The sequence below is a fragment of the Nipponia nippon genome, unplaced genomic scaffold (genome assembly GCF_047370975.1).
Source record: "Nipponia nippon isolate SJK-2023a ecotype South Korea unplaced genomic scaffold, ASM4737097v1 scaffold_4, whole genome shotgun sequence".
NCBI classification, from domain to species: Eukaryota; Metazoa; Chordata; class Aves; order Pelecaniformes; family Threskiornithidae; genus Nipponia; species Nipponia nippon.
This window is the reverse complement of record NW_028262358.1, coordinates 74,957,264-74,977,144: the sequence shown is the minus strand read 5'-3', so window position 1 is coordinate 74,977,144 and position 19,881 is coordinate 74,957,264. Positions and strand designations below refer to the sequence as shown.

General features: G+C 44.3%; 3 protein-coding genes across 5 annotated transcripts in view; 2 read left to right on the top strand and 1 right to left on the bottom strand.

Moving 5' to 3' along the window:
- The window catches only part of SLC16A10 (solute carrier family 16 member 10), a 77,698-nt gene extending 71,952 nt beyond the window's left edge, over window positions 1-5,746 (top strand). Inside the window, exon 6 of the mRNA XM_087775679.1 lies at window positions 105-5,746. Coding sequence (XP_087631805.1) covers window positions 105-340 — 236 coding nt within the window. The 3' untranslated portion in view covers window positions 341-5,746. The remainder of the gene's footprint in view (window positions 1-104) is intronic.
- A 2,056-nt stretch (window positions 5,747-7,802) lies between these two features.
- SLC60A2 (solute carrier family 60 member 2) lies at window positions 7,803-19,815 on the top strand. 2 transcript variants are annotated; one of them, XM_087775677.1, is made up of 4 exons: window positions 7,803-8,095; window positions 8,239-8,407; window positions 11,437-11,553; window positions 14,729-19,815. In XM_087775677.1, the coding sequence occupies exons 1-4, from the start codon at window positions 7,895-7,897 to the stop codon at window positions 15,970-15,972; spliced, it is 1,731 nt and encodes a 576-aa protein (XP_087631803.1). In that variant the 5' UTR covers window positions 7,803-7,894; the 3' UTR covers window positions 15,973-19,815. The 2 variants fall into 2 exon arrangements, with proteins under 2 accessions (XP_087631803.1, XP_087631804.1); XM_087775678.1 differs by lacking the exon at window positions 11,437-11,553.
- REV3L (REV3 like, DNA directed polymerase zeta catalytic subunit) overlaps window positions 18,959-19,881 on the bottom strand; it is a 129,700-nt gene continuing 128,777 nt past the window's right edge. For both annotated transcript variants that reach the window (XM_087775676.1, XM_087775673.1), the window contains one exon: window positions 18,959-19,096. The gene's annotated coding sequence lies outside the window, so the exon portion shown is untranslated. The remainder of the gene's footprint in view (window positions 19,097-19,881) is intronic.

Sequence of the window (19,881 nt, the reverse complement as noted above, 5' to 3'; positions counted from 1 at the left end):
TAATCTGTGCCAGCCCTCGAGTTTCTGAATCCAAAGAAAAGACATGTTTGTTGTAGATTCCCGATGCCCCATTACTTACCAGTGGTAACTCTCTGTCTTTCCAGGTTTGCTGCGTGATCGCCTCGGCAACTATGATGTAGCGTTCTACCTGGCCGGAGTCCCTCCCCTTATTGGCGGGGCTATCTTATGTGTCATCCCCTGGGTCCATGAACGGCAGAAGTTAAAAGAAAAAGCAAAACCTGCTGATGGAGAAACTACTGAGAAAATGCTGGAAAATGAAAGTACTTTGGTGTTGGACGCTACAGAGAAGCCAGTCAAAGAAATGGAATCTGTTTTTTGATGCTTTCTTTTCCTGTACCAGCTTGACCTTCTACTGAAGCTAGATTTGTACTTTTTGGCTGAAGATACTATATGATACTGAAGAAGTTTTGAACCATTGTTCAAATTGCAAAACAGCTATAAGAATCTTTTTTATACCATTGAACTTTTTTTGATGAGTTGTTGAGTTTGATTTCAAGCCACATTTTCAAAGTATTTGAAGTTTTGTAGCATTAGCGTGTACGTCCGTAGTGATTCTGTGTGTGAAGAGAATATTTTTCTAATTCATCAGAACCTATTTCTGGAAGTGTGAAAGCTGGTTTTGGTTCACTGACCCAGGATTCTTCAATAACTTTTATGGTCCAATGCAGGCACACCCATGGGTGTTTATACCGGGAAATGTAGTAGCTCTTATGACTGATCTGTTTTTTGAAGTTTCTCATGCTGTTATACAGTCTTTTATAATTCTATATCATGAACAGGAATATGCATCTTTTTAATTACCTTAACTCTTCCTGAAATCGTTTTGCATTAGAAAGCTAAATTATTAAACATCTGTTTTTCCCCCTGAATGCTCCAGCCTGCTCAGTTTGCTTAAACACTCACCTGTTCTTGCATTCACATTTTCACAGTAGCCCAAACAAAGAACACTAAGGATGAAATTTTTGATGGGCACAGGTTTTGAATATACACAAACTAAGCTCTGTGTGCAAACACGTTCAGAAGTAAAGCTGCTGAATGATAGAAATATTTTACTTGGTGAAGGCAATACTATTAATGTATGTGTGTGTTTTTTTCTCCGCTAAACCTCAAATAGCCGATAGTTTTGAAATTGTATTGACAGTAATACTTTGGAGCAGTATTGTGAATTAGACTAAACTTCAAATTCTTCTGTTGTACTTGTTAGGTTCTTCTTTTTTTTATTCTTAAAAACAAGACAGCTTTAAAGGATACATTCTAAGTGCAATAATAAGTTGTTTTTAACATGGAAATATACACGAGCTATTAAAATGACATTCAACAATTAAAGAGTCTTTTGCACTAAGGGAAGATGCAGGTTTATGATAGGTCTTTATAGCTGTGTTCAGTTGGGTGTAGGATATAGCTCCATATTTTCTTTGAATATAAAGAAATGCCTTTGCATGTCCTATTTCTTGCTTAACATACTAAACACGTGGCCCTATTACTGATGTATTCTTCGGTATTATGCACTGTTTGTCAAGCAGGTATTTCTGAAAAATATTTGAAAGCATAATCCTTTGAGATGAAAACACTGCTTTTCAGTTTATCATAAATCACTTCCAAGTACATTGTTTATTTGTGGATATGGATCAGCAATGCAGTGGAATACTTAACCATTCTTTATTTCAGGTCCGTTCGACACCAATTTTTGTTTTCTTGTTTAGAAGTGTCATAGCAGAGAGTAAACTAAGTGTGATCTGAAGACAGAATGCACATTTAAGTGCATTTTCTTAATGAGTAACAATACCTGTTCTTTACATACACCATGAAGGCATACCATTTTAAAATTATAACCTTTATTTTTGTCTCTTCTATTTTTATTATTTTTCTTTCTCCAGAGTTGTAGTAAATTGCTCAGAAAGCCCATGTACATTTGCAATATAAACATTACATTAGCAATACTATTGCATAGAATGTTTACATCTACCAACTTACAAAAGTCCTTTAAATATAATCGTGCAAAGCATCCTAATTATTGGAGACCAACGCTCATACCTTTTTTAATGTTGCAGAGTTTCAATCCCTGCTTTTACATGAGTGAGGCTTAAAAGAATTGAGTCTTAAAATGTTAGAAGTGTATGGGAGGGACTTGGAAGGTGGAAAAAACCCCAGCCAAACCAATCTGTAAAACAGAGGTCCCTTTAGGTTCACTGGGACTTGTGCTTCTGCACCTCATCAGTACTTCTAAAAATTGCATTAAAATATTCATAGTATTGTTAATTAAAATGACTACAAAATGCTGCCTTCATTACAAAATGATGTTAACAGCCTACGCTGTTCTTGTCTGGAGTATTTCTGTAGAACATGTTACTCAGTATTTTCTTCTATTTGGGCAATGCAAAAGGTGTTAAGTAAGTTTGGTAAAAGCCTCTTGTTTCCTATTGCTTTGTTATGAAACATTAGTATTCATCACAGATCTTACATTTCGTGGGGTTTAGCTTTGAGTTTTTAACCAAAAACAAGGCTGCTTTTTAGCACTGATGCAATTTGACATCATTGTGACCAGACATCTTGATGTAATTGTGGCATCTTCCCGACTTGCTGCTCTGTATCTATATAAATTATCTGGGAGAGAATATGAAACAATCGTTAAGTTTTAGAAATGATACAGAAATAGTATAACAAGAGTATGGATTAATTATTGCCATACCCTTTAAAAATGTATCTGTACATAAAAATCCAAACTCTCATATTGAGTAACTAAAAATGTAAATTATGCTCACAAATATGAAGGACAGCATTTAAAAAAAAGAGGGTATGATGAGTGAATATTGTTTAGGAGTGATTACTATGGTAAAAACAGCTAGTGCATGGGATGTTAGACAAGAGGGAAGCAGAGTTAGGGGTAAGGAAGCGACGCTGGTGTGATGATGTTGGAATAATGAACCTATTTCTGATGCCAGTGCTTGTTTTACAGCAATGCAAAAATTGGAAAGGCTTTGGAAAAAAATGACTTTTCTGAAAAGGTTAAAAAAGTAAATTAATATATGAGAATTCTATTAGCATCTTTACTATTAGCTTGTATCTATGGGGGAAATGTCCAATAGAAAATGTTCTTTATTGGACATAAGCGTAAGAAGATTGTGTCCAAAAGCTAGATAACATGCAGTTAAAATGAAAGTAAAGTTCAGGTTGTTAGCAGTGAGGCAGGCTAACCACTGAGAAACTTAGAGCTGTACTGGATTCTGTACACCCTGAGGTTTTAAAAGTGAGGTTAGTGCTCTCCCTTTAAAAATAAACAAACAAAACCCAACCCAAACTAAAACACAAAAAACCCCAACACAAATATTTAGTACATTTATGAAAAAATGATTGAATAATGTAGAAATGGTTGCTGTTATGAAAACTAGAAAAGCACTGAATAGTCAATTTTATTTTGACTGAGTAACTGTAAACAAATTTTTGTAGCAAAATTTAATTTTGGGTGCGAAAACCAGTTCATGGGGAAACCTGCTGAACTCATATTTTGATGACTGAATTCATGCCAGATTTAATCTTGTTGGGGGTAGATTCTAAAATTAAAATACTAGCTTAGTTCAAGAAAACCCTTAAATCATTCAGATGTATCCCTCTCTTGAAAACAGTTCAGAGTACTTTTCATAGACATTGCTCTCCCCTCCTGTAAACAGAGTAATCGTCTTTTTTCCATCAAATGTTCTCAGGGTAAGCTTCAGAAGAAATTGGGTAGAAAGAGGTTCACTTAAAATGGCAGTGTGAAATTTCCAGTCTTACTTGATGCTGCAATTTAATAGACCAGATCTTGAAACCAAGCCTTAATTTTGAGCAAGGGGTTGGTTTTATGTATGGCTGATGCTTAGGTCTTTTCAGTAGGTATGAGATCCTTGTGAATCTTAATATATCTGTCTGAAGTAATGAAAACCCTTCAGGTTCTTATTTACATCTAAGCTATGCAACAATATACAACGTATAATTTATAAAAAACAGTGTCGTTGGATTTATTCTGGCTACGTGTTAAAGGACCTGTACAAGTCTCAAACCCAGACTTGAAATTAACGTACTCTTAGTTAGAACTCCTTTCATCCAAATCTTTCTGTTCAGCATTAACATTTAAATTTTTTTTTTCTAAATTTACTTTCAGTGACCATTTATGGACATTCCTGAGTTTGCTTACTCAAGATGACATAGCCATTCTGTGGCCATCCTTCAGGGTATATTCTGTGTCAGATGAGGTAGACAACTGACATTTTTCTCCTTTGGCTCTTCGTGTATGATGTCTGGGCATATACGTTCTCCCCTTCCCTGTGGATGTGACACTGGATTGTCAAAGCTGATGCACACCATATCGCATATGCATAGTACTTTTCAGCCTTCCTTTCTCAAACTTCCTCCCATCATTTAAACCTTTGAATAGCCATAGCCTGACAGACTAAGCAAGTTTTTGTGAAGTGGGACGTGTGAGGTTGAATCAACTCGCAAGAGTGCTGAAGGCAGTTCTCACACATGCTAGATGAACGCTTATGATGTAAAAAAAGGACGCTACCGTTTTAAAGTGAAAATGCCCTGCTTGGGTTTTTTGCATCAGATATAGTACATGGCAAAGGGACAGGAGATGCTTCCTTGCAGCCCCGAAGGAACTATCTAAGGATGGGAAATCAACGCTACTATCCTTAGGACCGTCCTTAAGGGTTAGCTTAAGCAGCCGGGTTCTCACTGCTGGCACGGGGCAGCTCGCTGCGGAGCCCGGGCGCGGGGGCTTGGCCATCCTCCCTGGGCAGGGAGCAGAGGTGCTGCCGCCTTTGGCGCCCGATTCCCCTCCGGGGAGCTGGGTGTGTTATGGAAGCTGGCTTTTGGGTGTCTTAACTCTTCTGTCAGAACTGACCCTCTCATATTGAAAGAGAGCGTGTGTGTGTGTGTGTGTACTTATATATAAATGCAATGTATTTTGACCAGGGCATATGGAAACATTCTGTGTTTAACGACAGGAGCTGTAGCACTGGAATGTGGGAGGCAGCTGAGGAAGAATAATTATTCTTTTCTGTGTTTCACTGTGGACAAGTTCAGCACCATTACAGTTCCAGACAGCCAGTGAGTTTCTAGTCATGTAAACTGTGGCATATTTTCAGTATGCCTTTTAATCTTTTAATATATATATATATAAATATAATGTATAGTGTCAACAGTTTTGTTTCAGAACTGCGTATGGTAAGATTAGAGTGATTTTATACTAAAATGTGCGCTAATATTGATAACACTGACATGTTTGTTTCTAGAGTTCATGTTTTGTATGTTGTTTTTGATATTAAAGGAGATATGTTTTGCTAGCCTTAACTCTGTTCCTTAAAGTTCTGCTTTGTTAGAAGGGTAAGAAATGAATGTCTGATGTTTTTCATGGTGCTAAAGTAACTGTGATCTATCTCAAATTATTCAGAATAAAGATGGTAGTTCTTAAGTGCCCCATTTGTTACTGCATGCATCATTTAGTCTTGTTCTGTAAAACCTGTCATTTTTTAAAAGTAATTTCGTGTTATATTCTGATAATTATTGAATCTCATCTGCAGACTTTTATACAAAAGCCTTTACAGCTTTTATTACCACTGTGTTCTGATTGGAATGTCCCCATTGCATTTGCTCTTAAATTAATATATGGCGCAACCCATTTCATTCTGATGGCACTGACGATCCATTTTAAGACTAATGGTTTATAAACCTAAACTACTGACTTCGAGTTACACGCCTCTGAAAATTTTATCATCTACTCTATCTTCCATTCTGGAGTTTAATATCAAACTCACGGAACAGTTGCACTCACAAAAGGCAGAAGTAAAACTGAGGGAGGGAGGGACATGGTTACGGAACAAACTTCAGTGGCATTTTAAAAGAATTCTGTATGTTTTGCTTCATGAACTGGCAGTGTAATTCAGTGGACCTCTGATCATTTACTGGCCTGCTACCCATTTCACCTTGACTTACCTCGGCAGTATGAAGTGTTTCCTCATTGACAGCTTCAGTTCATTCACCTTTCCTTTGTAGCAGGGCCAAATATTTCCTTTTCTTTAATAAACGTATCTGATAAGGGGGAAACATTGCCGTTCCGCCTGGGGTTATTCTGTAGACTGCTTGTCTTTCAAATTAAAATTTGTAAAAGACACCCGAAACCTTTACAAGAGCCTGAGTGCTGTTGCCATTTGTACACTCTCAAGGTACAAAACCTCTTTGTAAGTACGTAAAACAAAAATGAGAAGCCTATGGAATACACTTCAAATACTTTTGTACCTTTTTCAGGAAGCTATTTTTATACCAGTATTTATCATGAAAGCTAGATGTTCGTATTTTGCCTTGTTAATTAGAAATGCGGTTTGACTTGTATAGGATTTTCAGAAAACAAATACTGTTATTTTATACTTGAAATAAAATTATGTGAAATATTCTCTACCTATGGACCTGTGAACAGCAGCTCAGCAGCGTGCTGCAGATACCTGATAGTAAGACTTTGCACTTGTTGCAAAGATATTAACATTTAAATCTCATTGTTCACAGCTACGTTATCCTGCATGGTTATTTGTTGTAGCTAGTTTTTTTTTTTAATGCATATGTCTATTCCCTCAGGTTATCCTAAACTGGAGCTGTACCTGCAACACGCTAACCAGTGCCAGCAGAAACAGGATTAGGTTGCTGCAATTTAGGTACAGGGGCTGTTACATTCTAACACGTACTTCTGTTCTGAACAACTTGGAAAACAAAATAAGAAAAAATCCAACTTCGAATTGTGTTTGAGTTGCTTGTCAGGCTTAAAAATAACAAGTACTCTGAAAGATAAACCTTTCTTCTAGAGAGTGGCAGCTCCATGCTGAACAGATATGAAATGAAACACTTTGAAAAGCCTGTGAACTACTCTTAGCAAGTAGTAGTAATTTATATAAGTGTTTTAATATAAGCTAAGAGGAGACCCAACAACTCTGTGTGTCTTGGCGAGCTTTATAAGCGTGACACGACATGTGCAACGCAGAAGACAAAGACCTTGTATGCCAAGTTGTCTGAGAGGTCCAGTATGGTTAAGTTGTGTGAGAACACAAATTTGGATGAGGGCTTTTGTGTCTGACCCAGTAGATACAAGGAATGCTCTGAGAGCAAACTGACTGGATTGTGTCAAAAAAAATACAAAATAGGACTTTGAAAAAATGTACTGATTATACCATCCATGGAAAGCAAGAGAAGCCAAGCCAAGCTTTAGTGCAGCAGCGCTGTAGCGAGGCACGCAAACTGACAGCAGGGTAAGGCTGCCTCTAGCTAAGGGCCTCTGCCCCTGAGATCTTACTTCTGTAAGGTAGGCTGGGCATTTAAAAAAAAATATTACTTGTAAAAGGGGATCTTAAACAACTGTAATTTTTTAGATCCATTTTAAACCTTGGTGGTTATCGTTTTGCTCAGTGAGGCCTGCATATAGGCCCATTTCTGGTTTCGTAAGGGCACTCTGAATTAACTGGCTCCTCAGGCTGCATAAGCAGTACGGCATAAGACCGTAGCTGTTTGCCGTCCGCAAGCTCGGGTGTTAATTGCCCCAGTAACACCAATCCCAAAAACCCGGCCAGAGGCGGCAGCCGGGGGAAAACTCTTCAGAAACCAAACGGCAAAACCTGCGGCAACCGCCGCGGAGCCGCCGCCATCTTCCGCGCGGGCCCGCCTCGGCGCCAACGGCTATGGGCGGGACCTCGCACGCGCCGCAGCCGCCCCGCCCCGCCCGGCGGCGCGGCGCGGAGCTCGCGGGGAGCTGTAGTTCCCCCCGCGCCGCCATGCGAGGGGGCGGGGCCGGCGGTACCGCGTTCCCCCGCGGGCCGCAGCGGCCGTTGGTGCCGGCGCCGCGGCGCGAGGAGCCATGGCCGGCGCCGAGCGGAAGAAGCACGTCCGGTTCGCCGCCCCGGGGGAGGCGGCGGGGCCGCGGCCGCGCCTCCCCGCCGCGCCAGAGGCGGAGGCGGCCGTGGTCGGCGGTGGCGGCTGGCGATGCGGCCGGCGCGGGGAGGGAGCCGCGCTGCGCTGGTGCATCTCCGGGGCGCTCTGCGCGGCCTTCCTGGGGCTGGTGAGCGCGGAGGGCGGGCGGGGGGCTCTCGCCGCACCTGCGGCCCCTTCCCCTGCGGCCGCCGGGGGGCTCCGAGCCGCTCGGCCGCCTGTCGGGGCGGGGGAAGGCGGCGCGCCAGCTCACCCCCTTTCAATGCCTCGCAGGGGATGAGCATCGCGGTGCTGGGGCCCACCTTCCAGAACCTGGCCGCCAACGTCCACAAGAACGTCAGCGACATCTACTACATCTTCGTCGGCCGGTCCCTGGGCTACCTGGGCGGGTCGGTGCTCGGCGGGGTGCTCTTCGACTGCATGAACGCCCACCTCCTCCTCGGTGAGTGCCGGGCCGCGGCGGGGCCCGTCCTGAGGCACGGCCGCCGGCCGTGCGCGGAACCGCCCGTCAGCAGGGGCCGGGGCCGGCGCTCCCTGCCCCGGGGCCGGCGCGGCCTGCCAGGCCGTCCTGTCGAGGTCCTGTGGCGGGGCCGAGACGTGGAAATCGGGGGCCTGCGGCATGCGGTGCTGCTCCCCGTGAACCGCCGCGCGTGTGCTGCCGCTCCCTGTCGCGATAATCCTGTTTTGTTCGTTTTCTGGCACCGCGTTACTGCGGTGCAGCATCGTTTCCAAGCGGTTGGGCTCGCTGGGCGCATTAGTAGCGGTAACTGCTTTTGAACTGACAAAACCTGTTTGAATTGACCAAAAGGTGCCTCTGGTTTGGACAAAAAAAAAGTTACAAGTGGAGGTTTTTTTTTCCTTTGTATCAAGTAATATGCTCGGTACAGATCCTCTTGGAACATACAGGCCTCTGTAATGTCACTCTATGAAATGCATAAACAAAACGGGAAACTATGTTTTGGTTTTCATTTCCACACAGCGGAAACCTCCAGCAGTCGTGCTGAGGGTACGCTGCTGTGGGGAGAGCTTCGTAAAACCCTTCCCTTCCTCAGAGCTCAGCAGAAGGGATCATCTTTGCGTGCTGGACAAAAGTGCTGAGGTTTTGACTGGAGGGCCTTAATCAAATTAGAACTTCTGTGAAGTGGAAAAACATTAAATACCACCTGCGATGGTGGAAACTTGCTGCTCAGTTGCTGCCTAGCTATGAAAATATTTAAATTCTATAGGAACCACAGTTTATGATCTTGACAGTTTTCTGGACATGTGGAAACTCTGTCCTGTAGGAGCACAGGACTGGCTTTGTCCTGGCAGAGCGGGGCTGCTCGGCTGTCAGGTCGCCAAGAGCAACGCTCAGCATCCAGAAATGAGGTGCTCCTTTCAGAGTCGCCTTAGTGTCTCATTCAGGTAGAGATTCTTGGAGCACACCTAAAATAGTGGAAGCCCTCTCTTTTTTTCTTTCAAGTGCAGTAATGGCAGTACGTGCCTTCGTGCTGTAAGTTAGGGACTAAAGCAGACTCCAGGGCTCACGCTTTTCCTTCTCCTTCCCATACTTTCAGGGAGATTTGAACAGAACTGTGCCTCCCCTGAGGACCGTGCTGTAATCACAGGGTCAGTTCAGAGGATATGAGAAGGTCCATTTTCCGTTGCTGGTGTTTGAACTAAGTCTCTTCTTATCCCTGTATGCCTGTCTCCTGCTATCAGGAGTAGTCATGTCATATAACGTCTGTCTGTCTCTTCTCTCTTCCCCCCCGCCCCCCTTGTCTTCATCTTCCTGGATCAGTTCTTTGCTTTTGTTCTAAGATGTCTTTATTTGGTCTCCTCCTTGTTCTTTATTCCTCTCCACCAGAACATCCGTAAAGTGGGGTTCCTTTAGCCTCCTTGTACATCTGACAAGGTCAGAGTTGTCTGCGTCCAACATTAGAGGCTTTACCTTCCATAATGGAATTAATACGCCTGTGGAAGTGAGTGTTAACTTGAAATAGTTTAGTATTTGCTTCTTTTCCTCAAGTATCGGACAAGATAGCTGTCTGTCAACAATGCTTGGAAAATGATTCATCTCCTAATCCTTACCAACTTGTAGCGCTTACGGCAAAAGCACAATCTGAACTACTGAATCTTCTCTCATTTCTGTCATCTGAAGCTGCCTGTAAGAGCTTTTGGCTCATGTAGTTTTACCTCCCATCTTTCAACTGCTGAAACTCTGCTACTGTACAGAGAAAAAATTGAAGACATAATCTGTCTTCGTCAAGGAAGCTTTTAAGTACCAGTCTGCAGGCGCAGAGCTGAAGTGGACTGCTGAGAACTTGCTGAGAAGTTACGTTTCAGCTCTGAGTGGGGCATCTGAGAACCTGTACTTAATACACCCCGGCTTTAGATTTTTCTCCATGCAGCGCAGCACACTAGCCTTCAAAAATGCTTCGAGCGTGTATTCCGAGCGTCACGCTAGGGCTCTCGGGTTCTGGGTATTTATTTTTTCCGTTGTTGTTTGGAATTAACCTAAAAGTTCTTAATTGCATCGATCCCCATTGATCTTTAAGTATCTGCCCCACCTATGATCAAGCATTGATTTGAAAAATAATAGACGTCTGAACTGGCACAAGCTTTCTACAAACCTCATACTGTAAATTCAAGATATTAATTGCGGATTATTTTATTATGAAGGTGATTATAAACATAGAATTTAACTGCTGGACTTCCTTCCAAATTGTAATAAAAATAATTTCCATCTGCTAAAAAAGATTTTTTGAAATGGCATGTTGTAAGTGTAGTTAGTTAATAATAGCAAAAACTAATACGGTTAATGAATTGCTGCTGAATTGATGATGAGAAGTTTTATTGTTCTGTCTCTTAAAACTCCAGAAATCCCTTGGAATACATCCCTCGTGTGAGAACAGAATATAAATGGAAATCAGCATTTTTATATGGGGGTTGCTTGTTGGCCAAGGTGCAATCACTTTATAGGATCTTAAGAGCTTAGTGATTTGGGTTCTTTTAAAACGGAGCCAAATGTAATGCTCTGTAGTTCTTAGAGCGAAAAAAACTGTTCAAAATACTGTTCAAAACCACGTTTTACTTCTTTTGTGGTAAAGTAACATTTCCAGATCAGAAGTTTGCAGAAGATACTGAAATAGCACTTCTAAATCAAAAGTTCGCAGAAGGCGGCTTCTTAGTGTTCTAGCAGCAGATGCTACTCCCTTTGCAAACAAAGCTTTAGCAAAACAGGTTTTTCATGTAGTGTTTGTATTCCGATGAAATTCCTTCTTTCCAAGTGAAAAATGATTCTGTTGAACTTTCTAGCTGTTTCTGCGAATCATTAATTGAGGTAATTAGGTTGCATCACCTATTCGGATTATCTGTAACTGTAATAATGATGAATGCATTTGTATTTCTTGGTCTTCTGTATGTTTTGTAGTTTAAATGGCAACTGTAGTATCTGGGTTTTTTGTTTGTTTTGTTTTTTAACCTTTCCAGCATTATCCATGTCTGGAACAACGGTTGGTCTTTATGGGATACCCTGGTGTAAGAAATCCCTGCTGTTAACTGTCTTGATGTCAATTATTGGAGCTTCCATGGGAATTCTAGACACAGGTAAGGGACCATACGGTCTGATAGTTCCTTCACCGAACTAATTGGAAACTTCAAGCTCACCAAAACTGTTGGCTGGTATTTCATTTGACATGTATTGAATTAAAAGAGGGCAGCTGTTTCACCTGGCCGGGGTTCTTGGATTATTCTGGCCCTGAGACTTCCAGTGTTTGTGTGTCTCTGTTACAGACCTTCCTTAAGGGGCTTGGGGAGCTGGGTATCTCCTGCTTCCTGGAGAAGATCAGTACGTATGTGTTTCAGTGGGCAATTAACAGGCGTAAAGAAAGTGCTACGTGCTCTTTAAACAGTGTTTTCTTTAAATTACTCACCTACAGGAAGCTGGTCAGGTTACGGTTCATTAGTGTCAGCTGGAGCGAAGGGAGTCCTGAGCAACCCCAGGTGTTTGAGAGAGGGTTCTCACAGTTGCTGTGTTGGGGAGTTGGCCACCTAAACCTGGCCAGGTGGCGTCTGGGGAGTCACAGCAGGCATCTGCTGCCCTAGCTCGCTCACAGCACCCTGTCATCCCTCTCCCTGAATTCAGGGATATTTGCTGCCCTTGGCCAGCCTCGCTTAGGTGTTTGGGAATATAAATTTATTCTATACACCAAATTGTAAGTCTGTGGCATGTGCATACCGCAGATGGCCTGGAAAAAAGGCTTTTGCTGGAAACCTGTTGAGAAAAGCAGTTTCTTAGTAGAGGCCCCTTATTGGAGGGAGATGTGTTGGTGACGTTGCAGAGCAGATGCCTACAGGTGCGGTTGGAAAGGTCAGTTATACCAGAGGTATGAAAAAGAAATTCCCACAGAAATTAGTTCCTTGGGCATGGCTTAGAAAGGATGAGGTAGCGATGGCTGGCGGTAGCAGGCGGTTTGGATCAGGAGGCGAGGCCATGGCAAGAGACCTAAGCACGCTTAAGAGACGAGTGGGTAACGCTGGCATGCTTGCAGATGGGGATCAGGAAGCAACCAAAAATACGTCAGCGGTGGAGTGTTCTGGCGTTGCTGTAGAAGGTGGTGGTGAAGCCGCAACAGGCGGCCGCTCACCTGGCACCTCTCCGGTGACTTCCCAGCAGCGTGCTGACTTTCCTGGCTTACCGAGGGAGCCTGTGGTTACTTACTAGCCAGCAAGGTACGACTGGATCTGGTCGACCAGCTTCGGGGCAGGCTTATTTCTGAGTAAGAGCTGGCTAATGAATTAGCCTAGCTATCCAAACAGCTCTGGAAGCATCCCAGGCAGGGCCTGGTTCCAGTGGCTTGGCGGGTAGGCAACACCGAGGGGTGATAGCTGCACGTGGGAACCATCTGCCCTAATTCTGCGGAGCTTGAGGGAGCTCTGCTAACACTAAAGAGAGCGTGATATAGGACCCAGTAGTGAAAAAGATGGTTTTGCGTGGCACAGGTTATGGTAAATAACCTGAGTGCAGAGGTGTATTTGTTGCCTCTGGTAGGATCGTTATACATGGCACTTGGTTTAAAAATTCTTCATATGGGAAAATCCTGTGGGCTTATTGTAAAAATGCCTTCAGTGGGTGGGTGTGCTGCTTGGAAGTCCGACCTTTGAGGCAGGGAGACTTCCCAGCAGAAGCTAAGAGCAAGGCAGTCGAGTGTAACTGAGTCTGCGTGACAAGGGTTGCTGTAGCGTAGCATGGGAGTTTAGTTACTGTTCTTATTTTCCTCCATTCTTCTTGGCGACTACTTAAAACGTCTCTCAGAGTTCCAATTTTCTTGCATTATTGTTGATTTGAGGGTGTTGTAGTTCGGTCTCTGCAGCGGTATTGTAAACCTTTCTGCTTCTGGAAAGTCGTTTGAATGCAGTTGGGGTAGTCCGAGCCCATCATAAGCAAGCGATTCTTGATGTTTCCTGGGATGTTGTTTAATGAGGCCTCTGCTTCGCAGCGTTGTGCATTGTTGCTTTTAAAACTTATAGCAATGGGAAGCAGTTAAATTTGCTCTTTGGAAAAAAGGCTGAAAAATGCTGGAAATCGTCAAGTAGGGGAATTAAGCACAGCCATTGTTGCTGGGTTAAGCCAGTGTGTGGCTCTTCATTTTGACTGCTGTGAATACCCTTCGAAAGCTCAAGTAATCACGTGGATTTAAGGTGCTTACAGGCAGAATTTCAGTTAACTACAATTTTGCACATTGTATTTGCTAAACCTGCTATTATTGCAAACTGAATCAATAATACAGATAATTGCAGACGACACCAAGTTGGGTGGAAGTGTCGATCTGCTGGAGGGCAGGAAGGCCCTGCAGAGGCACCTGGACAGGCTGGACTGATGGGCCGGGGCCAACTGTATGAGGTTCAACATGGCTCAGTGCCGGGTCCTGCACTTGGGTCACAACAACCCCGTGCAACGCTACAGGCTGGGGGAGGAGTGGCTGGAGAGCTGCCTGGCGGAAAAGGACCTGGGGGTGTTGGTTGACAGCCGCCTGAACATGAGCCAGCAGTGTGCTCAGGTGGCCAAGAGGGCCAATGACATCCTGGCTTGTATCAGGAATAGTGTGGCCAGCAGGACCAGGGAGGTGATAGTGCCCCTGTACTCGGCACTGGTGAGGCAGCACCTCGAGTACTGGGTTCAGTTTTGGGCCCCTCACTACAAGAAGGACATCGAGGTGCTGGAGCGTGTCCAGAGAAGGGCAGCGGAGTTGGTGAAGGGTCTGGAGAACAAGTCTTATGAGGAGCGGCTGAGGGAGCTGGGGTTGTTTAGCCTGGAGAAGAGGAGGCTGAGGAGAGACCTTATTGCTCTCTACAACTACCTGAAAGGAGGTTGTAGCCAGGTGGGGGTCGGTGTCTTCTCCTTAGTAACAAGGGATAGGACGAGAGGAAACGGCCTCAAGCTGCGCCAGGGGAGGTTTAGTTTGGATATTAGGAAAAACTTCTTCACCGAAAGGGTAGTCAGGCACTGGAACAGGCTGCCTACGGAAGTGATTTAGTCTCCATCTCTGGAGGTATTTAAAAGACGTGTAGATGTGGTGCTTAGGGACATGGTTTCATGGTGGACTTGGCACTGCTAGGTTAACAGTTGGACTCGATGATCTTAAGGGTCTTTTCCAACCTTAACGATTCTATGATTCTATGAATACAGGTTATGGTTTGGTTTGGTTTGTCTATTTTTTTTTTTTTAAACCAATATCTGGTTTCAGCCTAAAATGACTGAATCCTCCTCTCTGATCCGCAGGTGGCAATGTACTGGCACTGAATACCTGGGGAGCAGAGGCTGGGCCGCATATGCAGGCCTTACACTTCAGTTTTGCTGTCGGTGCATTTGTGGCTCCAATCCTGGCTAAAATGGCCTTGGGAGGCTCCGACTCTAAAGACCTTCCAGTAGCTGGAAAGACAAACCAGTCTGTCCCGAGGTCTGTGCCGACATCATCAGCTGCATCAGCTGCGTCAGCACTGAAACACCATCTTGGTGCAGATTTTTTGTGGTCCTATGTTGTCATAGGGACCTATCTTCTGCTCGTTTCTTTCTTCTTCTTTATTTTGTATTCAAAGGGCAGCTCAGCTCGAGACAAATCAAAGGCTTCTTTGCAGAAAGGCATGTTTGCCAAATACCACTATGCCCTTATTATTCTCCTGTTCATGTTTTTCTTCTGCTACGTGGGAGCGGAGGTCACGTACGGCTCTTACATATTTACTTACGCGGAGGTCTTTGCCGAGATGAAAGAAAACGAAGCAGCCGCTTTGAATTCTGTCTTCTGGGGCACATTTGCCGCTTGCAGAGGAGTGGCAATATTCTGTGCTGCTTGCTTGTACCCTGGCACCATGATCCTGCTGAGTATCGTAGGCTCTGCCGTCTCCTCTTCGTGCTTGGCCTTCTTTGTGAGGTACCCAGCCTCGCTGTGGGTCGGAACCGCTATGTATGGAGCGTCGATGGCTACCATCTTCCCCAGCGGCATTTCCTGGATAGAACAGTACACGGTCGTGCAAGGAAAATCGGCTTCCCTGTTTGTGATCGGCGCCGCGCTGGGCGAGATGTGCATTCCTGCCGTGGTGGGGTATCTGCAAGGCAGGTTCCACCACGTTCCCGTGGTTATGTACACCGCCTTGGTGACTTCTGCAGTGACAGTTATACTCTTCCCTCTGATGTACAAATTGGCCAACTGCCCCGGTGAGAGCGACTTGAAAGAAATGAGCGAGAGCGAGGACCGGAAAGCTTTGTTGTCAAACTCGGGGCTTAATGAGGACGAAGAGGATGAGGAGGATGCGGGAGAGTGGAACGAAGCAGACTTTGAGGTAATAGAAATGAATGACACGCTGAGAAACTCTGTGATAGAAACCTCCCGTAAGATACCCGGGGACTCTCCAGCCAGCGTCTCCCTCCAGCCCCATCTGGACCATGTATTGCGCGATTCTCCAGTGGTTGCTGGTGGCTCCCCTGGGAGAAAAACTGTGAATGTTGACCGGGAGAAGAACGATTGAAATACAAGCTGACTTTTTTTTTAAAAAAGGGAAATGCAATGGAATTGTAGAAGCGGTTCAAGAATCCTCTTGTAGTGGTGCAGAGCCCGCGTGTTCATTTCTGTGTCTGTCCGGCCCTTTCTCCTTTCATTTTCAGTCTGCAGCGATGTGTCTCAGAGTCGGAAAGTCTGCCATGACGTGAATGGGGTAACGTGATAAAATGCATAGACTGTACGGAAAATGTTAAAACATGAGATGTTTTCTAAATGTGAGGCATGCATTTAAGTTCTATATGCTGTAATAAGAACTAACTGGGAAGGAGGGGGACTGCTCGGACCACTCAGTTTTTTGGAGGTGGGTGGAGTGTGCAGTTCTGAGGTGCTTGGTCACAAAATGTTTTCACGAGAGAGGAGGAGAGAAATCCATCTGTGATGCTGAGCTGTCTTACCTCGTGAAAGACGACTGTTTCTACTGCGTTGGAAGTTTGTGGGTGACATAAACCGGGAAATCCAGTCAAATTTCAGGGGATGCCCAGCGGCTGTAAATTGGGTAACCTGTTGGCAAACTATATAATTCTTTTGGTTCTGTCACTAAGACAAGAAAAGATGAAAAATTACTTTTTAGGAGTGGCACCATGCGTTTAGGGCATTTAAAAGCGGTGTATGGGAAGGGGGACAAAATGGGTCATATTAATCTGCTATAGTGCTTAACTCTGGTTTACTGGTTAAACAGTGGTGACAAATCGAAATAGTGTCAAGTACCGGTGATTGTACTTGTGATTTTAATGACTGCACTACCACAGAAATCAAGAAATGTATGAAGAAGGTGATAAAATTTGATATAAACAGATTACGTAACGTATGGTATTGACATAGGGCTGTGGTATTTTTAACCCAGTTGCTTAAACTAAGGTGGTAACAACTTTTCTGGCTTCCTGTGCCAAGACTTTAACGTAGCGATGTGTTAAAACGCAAATTTGAGAATGAGGGGGAATTATCGATGAGGCGATCCTTGCAGGTGGTACTGTACGGCCGCTTGCCCCTTGCCAGCTGGATCAGTGCCAGCTGGGGTTTGTTTCCCTGGGCGCTGACTTGCAGGCGGGCTCCTCCGAGGGGAGCAGCAGTGGTTGGTAGGGGTAGGTTCGTCGCTGCCAAGCAGGAAGACGCGGGAAGGCCCAGCCGTGCCAGCGAGCCCTCCCCAGTACGAGCAAAAAAAGCAGCAGCCAACGGCAAAAATCTGACTCTGAAAGAGTGGGCTTGCAATTTGTTTACTTGAACGCCAAATTTGTAGGTTAAGGATTTTTTTTTTTAAGGCTGTGTGATTAGAATGTGCTCATGTTTGGGGTTTTTTACTTTGCACTGTTATTTTTCTTGCTAAGAAGTATAATTTATTAACAAGAGCTCTAGATGTAGCATAGCACAGAACCTTAGACGTTCATTGTGGGCTGTTTGTGTTCCCTCTCTTGTCCTCAGCGTGTGCAACCGAGAACCTCATGGCTTTTTCCCTTCTTCTGCAAAGTTAGTGAGAAGCATGAATCAACTTGCAGCGACAATGCATAATTTTTTTTGCATCTTGCCATGTTGAAGGGCCTCCTTCTCCCTCTGCTGTCGGCACTTAAATCCCATTGTGCTTTTGCCCGATTCCTTTTTTTTTTTCCTTTGTGCGTATGCGCACTTCCGTGGCATCTTTTTCCAGTGCAATGCATGAACCTGCACTTTAAAATACGGCCTTGTTTCACCTGCTACACAAGGGTTCTCGCCTTTGCTTAAAGTAATGGTAAATGCTTTTAAATACCAGGCCAAGCCCTGTTCTAGGTGCACGTGACAGCGTTTGTTCAACAAAGAGGAGTAAGCCTGCACGGCCGCGGGTGTTCAGCCAGCTGCGTATGGTAACAAATGAAGTGGCGTGGCAGAGGCGGTGACTTGAAGGAGCGCAGACTAAGCCTGTGTTTCTTCAGCTTCCCTTTTCCCCTTTTTCCTCCTGCAGGCCGCAGTACCTGCTCTGCGTGCGCAGAAAGTCGGGGGCGTTCGCTGAGGGCGAGGACAAATCCTGCTGGCGGAGGGGGAGCGATAACGGCTTCTGCTCTGCTTTTGCAGAGTTCCCTGCCCCTCCCCGGGGAGGTCGCGGGTTTCCTTTGGCAGGAATTGGGTCTGGCGCAGGACAAACGACAAAAGATGGGGAAATGGTTCTGCGGCAGCTCCCCGCTGCAACCCCTAGGCGGTACCCGAGGAGTCGATGGCGATGTAAAGAAGTTTCCCCATACCTGAGATCATGTTGCCAGAAGAAAATGAGTTTAAGAAACACACCTGGCAGTGGGAAGATTTTAAATAATCCCCAATTTATAAGCTAATTTTTGGAATGAAATTCCAAATTGGAACGTCCTGCATGTAAGATTGTTCTCAGGGATAGTTTACACGTCTTGCATAATCAAGTACTAAAAAAAAAAACCAGAAAATGAAATCAAAGCCGCATTGGGAAATATGCTGTAACCTCTTTGAACCTTATCTACTTACTGCTTGTATATACACAGTTATTTGTGTTTCTGACTAACGTCTTCCCAACAAATGTAAAAATACTGTGCAAAACAAAGATTTCTTCCCCCCCCCCCCCCCCCCCCGGCTGTATTAATTCCTGCATGAGTCACTTGAATTCACCCCCATTTCCCCCCTTAAAAGCAGGAGGCCTGAGTAGTAGGAATGGAGCAACGGCCTGGAATGCCAAGGTAAGAGCAGCCTTTTGCAGGAGGTCACGGATCCCAAAAGCACTGGCAGGAAGGCAGAGCAGAACCGCGTTCTCTGGAGCAGCACGATGTAGAATCGCGGCCGACTGCTACGTGGAGGCCTTTGTCCGGGCGACGTCTGCATTTTGAGTCATCTTAGCGAGCGCTTAGAGCCTTCAGTGTCTTAGTTCTGGCCTCGAACTTGAAATGGAATGTACTTAGAGAGAGAACTTGTTCTCCTTATCCCCTGAAAGCATGCTTTTAAGAGCAGGGGCTGCCCTTCAATGAGAATGAAACGTTTAAAGCAATTTAAGATTAAAACAGATGTAGGACATTTCCAACGAGTCCAGCTCGCAGCACTTCCAGGCAGCCTTGATGTTCAAGGCTGTAGCTTTCCTAGTTCTTGGAATCTGGCGTTCCTCAAGGCTGTTTTGAGACAATGAATGTTAGTTTTTACATATTTAAATTTCCTTCCAAAGTAAATTGTGTCCTGGCATATACAGTTAAAGCGAGGATCTATTTACAGTGCCTTTTAAGTTAAAGATTCTCCAGAAAGCTTCACCACTTAAACTTCCATGTTATGGGTTGAAATTACTTGAAGTAAACTCTGTTACTTTACCATTGCCTTGCTTAAGCTAGAAAAATCTCTGTGTTGAGGACAAAAACTGTCATCCATGGATTAGGTATCTGATTTATTAAGAATCATATTTTCGTCCATAAAGCCAGGACTGAGTTGAAGGTGAGCACTTGCCCAACCTCTTGCAGTTAAGCGTCACTTAATATACTTATTTCTCCCCGAAGCGCTGCCAAGTGCTGGATCGTACCGCAAGCACTAAGACGTTAGTCCTGGCATTTGCACTTCTGTTCTATACGTGAGCAGTGCTAGATTGCAAGAGTAGGCAAAGCTTTGTGCCTTGACTTTTTGGGGTTTTTTTTTTAGTTACTTTGCATAAAAGCGCATCGCAATCTGTGGATGTTCTATTCTATATTTAATAGTTTTTATTCTGCTTGGTGTGGGTTTACACTGTACTGTATAATGTGAAATTAATGGACTGACTTGTATCTTGAATGTAATAAATTCTTAACTGGAGAAGGCGCTCAGGTTCCTTGATGTAAATAAAGTTTTGTTCTATTTTTCAAAGCTACTCTGGACTTCTAAATTTAAAACTTACTCCTGTTTTGACTAATGGAAAGCTGGAAATGTTTCTCTT

Coding starts and splice junctions, on each gene's coding strand:
- SLC60A2 (XM_087775677.1), top strand. CDS start 7,895: ATGGCCGGCGCCGAGCGGAAGAAGCACGTCCGGTTCGCCGCCCCGGGG. Junction 8,408..11,436: donor GAACGCCCACCTCCTCCTCG/GTGAGTGCCGGG, acceptor TAACCTTTCCAG/CATTATCCATGTCTGGAACA. Junction 11,554..14,728: donor CATGGGAATTCTAGACACAG/GTAAGGGACCAT, acceptor TCTGATCCGCAG/GTGGCAATGTACTGGCACTG.